We start from the raw sequence: 8280 nt of genomic DNA on the forward strand, positions 1-8280 counted from the left end.
CCTCTACAAAGACTGATACAGGCAGGCAGCCAAAAGGCTCTTGCAAAATGCCTTTGTGTATAAGGAACATGGGAAAAGCAGTCTGAAGTGATTACACAGTAACTGTACCGATAAAGTTACAGAAAGTGAATTTCCCTATGACCCTGTGGTTTCACTACTGGAATAATATGAAAAGAGAGAGACAAAGCTGGCTGCTAGCTGTGACGTGACATCAACAGGGAAGTTACAGGAAAGATTTGTTTAAGGTGATTTCATTTACTTCTTAAAGCATTGATGACATTACACTAACAGAACCAAAAAGTGAGTCACATGTGTAATTGCTGCTTGGAGTTATCAGGATCTATATAAGGGTTTTAGCTCTGGTCTTCAGAGACAGAAAGTCAAACTCTTTCTGCTGCAGCAAGGCTCCTCATCAAGATGGGCACCATGCACTACCTCCTGCTTTGTGCTCTCATCTTCCTGCCTGAGACTCCTGCTTTTCCACTGCAACCAAGATCAGAACCATGGAGCATCATAGACCTTGAGAAAGTAAAGGTATGTTACATTGGGGGAAACAAAACTACATTATGAATAATCTGATTTTGATTCAATTTCTACATTCATTTCCTACCTGTTTGTATTATCCTTGTCTTACATTACAACAACAGTTTTTGCAGACGTGATATAAAACAGTTTAAACTTGCTGACTAGCTTAAACCTCTTAAGGCTCACTTTAAAAAGAGACCAAGTTCCAACTGGTAAATAAAGGGGAGCATTTTACAAATAAGTCCAAAATTTTATGTGTACTGTTTTAGAAGGCTGTAGATTTGAATGCTCAGTAAATTGTGGTAACTTGACAGGATTTCTTACTTACAGTGTCTCATTGCTGTTACGATTCTTTTTATATATGCTGATCTCTATTACTGAGAGAGCAGAATTTAGTAAATAGAAATGGAAAGACACAAATAAAATTAGAAATGGATGATGCAGAATGATGAAACAATTCAAACAAATGTAAAATGCAATTACCAAAATATCACAGGTATACATATTAATCTTTATTTTCCCTCTCTTCTTCCAGAGATATCTCGATAAATTCTTTCCAATTTTGTCAAAAACACAAAACCTAAGCATAGAAGAAAGGATTAAAGAAATGCAGAAGTTTTTCCACCTGACTGTAACTGGCAAACTAGACAAAGAAACAGAAGGAATAATGACAATGCCCAGATGTGGTATGCCTGATGTAGCAGACTACCAAACATTTCCTGGAACTCCAAGATGGAAAAAGACACATTTAACTTACAAGTAAGTGATATTTCAGGTTTTCTGGGGAAGGGGATTGCTCTGTATTTGACTAGGTGGGTTTCCTTCACAGCCTGAATGAAATCAACCTGTTTTTCTTTCCTGACAGGATTCTCAGTTATACCCAGGACCTACCCAAACGGAAAGTGGATGATGCAATTAGAAGGGCCTTGATGGTATGGAGTGATGTGACTCCACTGCAATTCCAAAGAGTTGACAGGGGCACAGCAGACATTGAGATTAGATTTGCACGTCGTGGTGAGAATACCTGTCCTTTTTAACATACAATGCCATATGTCACTGAACTGTCCTTTTTAACATACAATGTGTTTTAACATACGTTACTGAAAGCATGTATTTTTATAGCCATAGCTTTAAGAAAGAACAAAGAGTTGGGAATTAAATCAGTCTCCACAAATTTTATCTACTTTATATCATGCCACCAACTTTCTATGCCATTCTTCAATTTTACTCCTATAAGAGAGTTAGAAAAATCCTTTCAGAGTCACAGCTGTGAAATGAAGGGAGAATCCGGCCCCAGAATGAGACACGTAAACTTAGAGGTTCAAGCTGTTTTTGCCTTGATAAAATGTGCAAAATACTAAGAAGAGCTCTGTAGAGCAAATCAAAGGGTTCTGAAGATCCAGCCTCCATAGGCTGCATTCAAGAAGCTTAAGGCAAGTTTACTTAGGCCTAGACCTAGCCTGGCTCCTAGACTAAGTACCCTTTGGCAGCTGGGGTGCATTTTGTTTGGCCATAGAACGTCTCTTCTGGTTGATTTGTTTCCAGAAGGAATTACCATGTTGCACCCCAAGATTGCACCAAGGTGCAGCAGCCAAATTGTGGTAAGTGGGGTGAACAGAAGTCACTTCAGAAATCCATCTGTGATCTGGAGTAGTCTATGGACGTAGCTCTGCCTTGAACACGTGCCTGGCATGTAAACTGACAGCTTAGACTAACTAAATGCCTACTTTAAGGTTGTCTGGCTTGCTCTCTAGATCCATTGACAATATTCACTAAAGCTCCATTGACTGGTAGCGCAGATCAGGCATGTGGCCTGCAAGCAGATGAGCACAGAAATGTCCAAAGCCTGTGTGTCGCTGATGGCAAGAACATTAGGGTGCCATAAATAGGTGACCTCATGTCCCAGTCAAAGGCAGAACTGATACTTCAAGCTGGAATGGGTTTTAATTCCATGTCACACACTAGAATTAAGTCTCTACTGCCTGTGTTAGTCATGCCCTAAGGGCCATCCACATGGTCTGGGAGAAAGGACACAGGATGGCATCTCATTTCCCAACTACTCCTCAGTAAATTCAGAGACTCACTAGGAGGAAGAGGGAAATTTTCCCAGTTGGTTCAACTCTGATCCAGCTCTTGCACTTGAGGTAGGAAACCTGCACCATGACAGAAGTAGATAATGGACCAGACCTCAAGGCTGGGAATAAATTACTTTATCTCTACAGAAACATGGTTAACTATCCAAAATCACCATCCACACTAAAATCAGTGCAAGTGAGAATGTCTACAGCTAATATTGTCCAGCACTTTTCAATATCAAACACATTTAGATATTAATAACAGTGTTGTCAAGCATTAAGTATTTATTCTGAAATCATCCCTCAGGATCACACTTCTGACAAAAGCTCAGGGAAAAAATATTCAGCTCTTCCTGAAACATGCAGCAGACCAAACTATCAAATACAAGATTTGAACTTAAGTCAGGAATTTGGAGAGTGTTTCCCTAAGCCTCACTTCTCATTTTCACAACCTTGCTGCCATTGTAAGATGTTTTTAAGGATTGTCAGCCAGCAAAACTACCACAAACCAACAGTATGCTTCTACTTGCTGAAGTTAAGTACGACAACTGATCTCATCTGATGACATTGATTTATTTCAAATGCAGAGCATGGTGATGGATCTCCTTTCGATGGAAGAGGTGGCACACTGGCCCATGCATTCGCACCTGGATATGGGATTGGTGGAGATGCTCATTTTGATGATGATGAAAAATGGTCAGATGTCAATCAAGGTAAATCTCACATGTGTAGATGAAAGGGAAAGGCAAATATTGTACATGTTGGAAGAACACAGCCACAGGAACTTGTCACAGACATGTTTTATGAAAAATCCTTTCCTTAGGATTTTTTCTCCTGAAAAGCTGAGAGGCCTCAGGAACAAAATGTAAACAATGGTTATCTGCTGCTGTGGAATGCAACAGGTGGATCTGTGATTGGTCTCATGTGGTTGTTTCTAATTAATGGCCAATCACAGTCCAGCTGTCTGGATTGTCTCAGTCAGTTCACAAACCTTTGTTATCATTCATTTTCTATTCTTAGCTAGCCTTCTGATCTTCTGATGAAATCCTTTCTTCTAGTCTTTTAGTATAGTTTTAATATAATATATATCATAAAATAATAAATCAAGCCTTCTGAAACATGGAGTCAACATTCTCGTCTCTTCCCTCATCCTAAGATGCCTGCAAACACCATCACAGGAACTCTTTCCATTCCTCTTCATCCTTGAGTGCTACTTCAGTACTAACATTTCTATCCTTTTCAACTACCATTATAACTACTAGGGCTTCGTTACCATGAGCACCTACATAATGCCTGTTCTGTCCATCAGCACTTTTTGCAGGCTAAACAAGGACTGTGAGCCCTTGATTCCTACAAAAATTGTGAACAGGTAAATTGACTTGCTTCTAGGAATGCGGTCGACCAAAAGCAGAGTCCAAAAGAGCCTTGGTGTCTCTAGATGCATATGCAAGGAATCAGTAGATTTTTTATAATATATTACAGTAATAAAAGAAAGCTCAGCAATAATGGATCAGAAGCCTGGGGTTTCATTTCAAGATGGATCGAAATATACAAATTTTCCTGCACTTTCAATTAATTGAATTTCAAAAAGAAATGCCATACCTTTAATATCCATTTATGCGCTTCTATTTTGCAGATGTCAATTTGTTCCTCGTTGCTGCTCATGAATTTGGCCATTCTTTGGGACTCGCTCACTCCAATGTCCGTGGAGCTCTGATGTACCCTCTCTACTCATATCAGAACCCACAAACCTTCAGACTTCCAGCAGATGACAGGAGAGGAATTCAGAAGTTATATGGTAAACCATGATGAAATTTGATTTTCAAGACAAAAACCTACTGGGGTACACCCTTCACTCCCCCTGATTGCAAGGGCCTCATCATGTTACCAAAAAGAAAGAAAGTGAACAAACTTGGGAAAAATCAACTCCTGCTTCCTCTGTCCACTCACTATGTTGCCTCTGTAGCCTGCTCCCACTGCAACCCAGAGGTGACAAAGCAGCAGCGCATGGCCTGCTGCTCTGTCCTCCCACACTCCTGCGTTCTGCCAAGCATTCCTATGGCCTTTGCTCTGCAAATGAGCTCTTCCAGTGAGTGGTGCTCCTGGCAGGAAAGGAGAAGTACTGTGCCACTCACCAAGTTCAGTAAAGGCAGAAACTCCTCAGCAAGAGGGGAACATAACTAGAATTGACCCCACAGGACAGAATTTGTCAGGTTTGCTTTTCTTTAGGCACCGCCCTTTCTCAGGGCTTGCTAAAGGAACACTAGGAAGAAAACAGTTGTCTGCATTGACAATTTTCAGTAGGTCTCTATGCTTTTTGCTTCTTTTCCACAGGGAAAAAGCCATCAAACTCTTGAAGAAAGTGCTTAACGAAGAGCAAAGAATTCACATCTCATTGTTTTGGTCTTCCAAAACACTTTTAATCCTCCGGCTAATTAAGATGGTAAACTCCTGGGCTGCACTTTCTCTCCCTGAATTTTTATGTTGATTTATTTGCACTTTACACCATTTCACCTAACAAAAATAATAATTAAAAAATGTATACTCTGTTTTCTAGGGTTTTCTTTTTTCTTCTGGCATTTCACTGAGGCATTAAGTTACTCCTGCATGCATGACAGACAGCCAGACAATATCTTTGTTAATAGGGTTATAGGCACCTAAGGGGCCCGTGTGTGTCGACTGATGTCAGAACAGAACAGGGTTTGTTCTTACATCAGTGCCTTGCTTTAAATTCCCATGCATGTCCTGCCACTTCACAGTATTGACTCCTCAGAATCAGTGTGCTTCCCATACGGCTCACACATAGAGGAGGTCTCCATAGTGCTTCCTTCAGTCTGGGCTGGGACATTTTCTCAAAGGGAATAGTTTTTCATTATCATGTCCTCCCTGGCTTTCCAGAGAAGCAGTGGACTGGGATTCCCATTGTCCTCTGTGATAGTCAAGCTTCCTTGGGTATTTTTAAATTTATTAAAAAAAAAAAAAAAGAAACAAGGAATAAACACCACAGGGATTCTCCCAAGAACATTCAAAATCTTCCAAATACACAAGGTAGAAGATGTATTTATTAATAGTTTCCGACAGATGGCTCCCTGTGCACAGACATGAGGAGCACAAACACCAGATCGGTGTCACTGCCAGCATCTTCCCTGTCTCCTAAACCAGTGTTACCCAGTACAAGGAACGACCTTAAGCCAGCCCCCAGAGGTGACACAGCACAGCAGGGAACGTGGTGCTTACACAGCGCAACTAGGAGAGCAAATAGATCAACACTCTGACCAGTGACTATTTAACTAATACTGTGGATACTTACAACAAACTTGGTTTAACATGCCCTGGTCAGATCTGCTGCTATCTCTGCCTCCTGTAGTTGCCAAAAAGGACTGACAGTGTTCAACCCAATAGGTAACCAAACACCACACTCAGTCCCCATGCCTCAGTGGGATGGGGAGATAAATGCAGAAAAAAAGGTAAAATAAAGGGGTGGAGACAAAGGCAATTCAATAAGACAGAAAAGGAAGCAGAAATAACAAGAAATAACAGACACAAGAAGAAGAATGAAGAAAGAATATGAAGAAGGGAATAAGAGCTCAGAAAAATAAAATTAATTATATCAGCAGCCTTAGCAATGCATATTAAGGGTGTTACACATAAATGTTCACAGATATGTGATGGGAAAGACCAGAGGAGCGACAAAAAGTGTAAGTATGCCCTGCCCCAGTGATGTCCTCTTGAATTTTTCTTCACAGTGTTAACTGAAAATGTAATCCCAAATCTTTAATCATCAAATTTAAAGCATATTAATATATATTTTTATTTTTTGATTTTTATAAAATTAGACCTTCAACAAAATCTGCCTTAGACAGGATGCTCTTCATGTCATCATTATGATGTTTTCAGTCTCAAAAATGGCGCCATGAAGTAGCACCATTGACATCAATGGAATTATTTGGGATTCATCTATTAGAGTAAAAATGTTAGCAAAGCACTAGAGAAAATATTATCTGGTTTGGCTATTTTTACACCAGGAGCCATCACAAGCCAGAGAGCTACAGGTAATCACTCTTTGTTGGACAAGGCTGAGGAAAATTATTAAGGGGTGAAAATTGTTACTGTTTTCTGTCAGCCCTAAAGTGTACAGACAATAAAACAAAAATCATAGAGAGAAGCAGCAGGCTGCTCAGGTATATAGAAAAATATGGAAGTCTATCCACATCAGGAAAATAGAAAACATTAGAGGTCTTCTACTTGGCCACATGAAATGATCTGACAGAGCTGCTGTACTGTGGGCAGTGAGAGAGTCACTATTTCTTGAATCTCAAAAAGCAACACACTCCCAATTAAATGCTATGGAAGATTTTAAAAGAAGAAGGAGGTACATTTTTACACAGCAAGCAATTCAGTTATGGAATTCATTAACACAGAGTATTCAATGACAGTGTTGACCCAAATTCATAAATGGAATTTGGAAGGTTAGATATATTTTTTGTAGCATAACAGCTACTAAGCATGAGGGTATGGTGGGAAGTAGAGTCTCACTGTTTTGCTGAATAACAAAGGTAGGATCCATCTAAATTGACCCAGTTGTGCTAACATTGCAAGACTTTCTACGGGGAAAAGGAAGCACCTTGTCTACAAAGGCTGGTTAAGGAGTGCATCGAACATTTCAGTGACTGTCTTGCATTAGAAGATCGCATGGATGTACTTATGTACCAAGATTTCAAGTTCTTTTCTTGGAAATCACTTGGGACAGAACCACTGTCCCAACAGCAAGGCACACCACCCTGTTCTAAAGGCCATAATGAGGCTGAAAGGGATCTGTGGTACTACTGTGGGCTTTCTCTAGATGAATTCTTGCCTCAAAGCAGAGATATCCAGGAGCTAAGTAAGGTGGTGCCAAAAAAGCAGTTTGCATTCAACACCAATGGACACAGCTCAGGCATGAGTTACAGAATACAGTATGAGTAAGCATACTCACAGGAATGCCAAGAGCGTGGGAATGCCTTTCCATTAATGCTGAGCAAAAATCCTGAAGGTAAAATTGAATCTCTAATGTTAAATATCTTTTATTTTCAATTACTGGACAGCATGGTAGTGCTCCTGAATGCAGATTGCTTTAGACAATTAATTCATTCCAAGTTCAACCAGTACTCTGAAATAAATGGTTCCCCAATTAAAAATCAATTTGTGCATTACAAAAATGAGATTTGTAAAAGATCAAGAATAATGTTCTTGTCATTTGTGACTGGACATAGGATCAGGAATAGCCCGAATCAGTACTGTCTCATCTTTCCTTAAAGGGAATCAGTCTTATTATAATCATAGTATTTATGCCTAACAGAGCCTTTCTTTCTCAGGATGGTTACAACTCACAGCAATTAAGGATGAAAGGGAAAAGTATTGCAAAATACACTAAAAGATTTCCTAGTGTTACTTTAATGCTTCCAACGTTGCTCTAATTTTGAATATTTGGGGGCATATGCAGTATGAACTGCCATTGCTTTGAAGTAGAAAAGTATATAATAATGGTGCTGTTGTTGGTAATTTGGCTTAGCAGAGACATTTTTGCCTCAAAGTTCTTGCAATATTTTCTAGGGGTTCCAAATATGGATGGAAAGAACAGTAGAAGAGGTGGGAAAGAATTATAATGAGCTGAATTTAACTTTTTCTCTCTGGTTGTGTT

General features: G+C 39.7%; 1 protein-coding gene across 1 annotated transcript; it reads left to right on the top strand.

Annotated features, from left to right (window-relative positions):
- The first annotated feature begins 426 nt into the window (after positions 1-426).
- Positions 427-4957, top strand: MMP7 (matrix metallopeptidase 7). Its single transcript, XM_071433848.1, has 6 exons — positions 427-534; positions 1061-1284; positions 1391-1539; positions 3188-3313; positions 4237-4398; positions 4935-4957. The coding sequence occupies exons 1-6, from the start codon at positions 427-429 to the stop codon at positions 4955-4957; spliced, it is 792 nt and encodes a 263-aa protein (XP_071289949.1).
- Positions 4958-8280: the final 3323 nt, after the last annotated feature.

The sequence above is a fragment of the Agelaius tricolor genome, unplaced genomic scaffold, assembly GCF_023055355.1.
Source record: "Agelaius tricolor isolate 1412-34295 unplaced genomic scaffold, bAgeTri1.0.p SCAF_9, whole genome shotgun sequence".
In the NCBI taxonomy this organism is placed as follows: Eukaryota; Metazoa; Chordata; class Aves; order Passeriformes; family Icteridae; genus Agelaius; species Agelaius tricolor.

What these genes read in the sequence shown, in the direction of transcription:
- MMP7 (XM_071433848.1), top strand. Translation starts at nt 427, where the DNA reads ATGCACTACCTCCTGCTTTGTGCTCTCATCTTCCTGCCTGAGACTCCT. An exon ending in GATTAGATTTGCACGTCGTG is followed by an intron (nt 1,540 to 3,187) that starts GTGAGAATACCT and finishes TTTCAAATGCAG; the next exon opens with AGCATGGTGATGGATCTCCT. An exon ending in ATGGTCAGATGTCAATCAAG is followed by an intron (nt 3,314 to 4,236) that starts GTAAATCTCACA and finishes TCTATTTTGCAG; the next exon opens with ATGTCAATTTGTTCCTCGTT.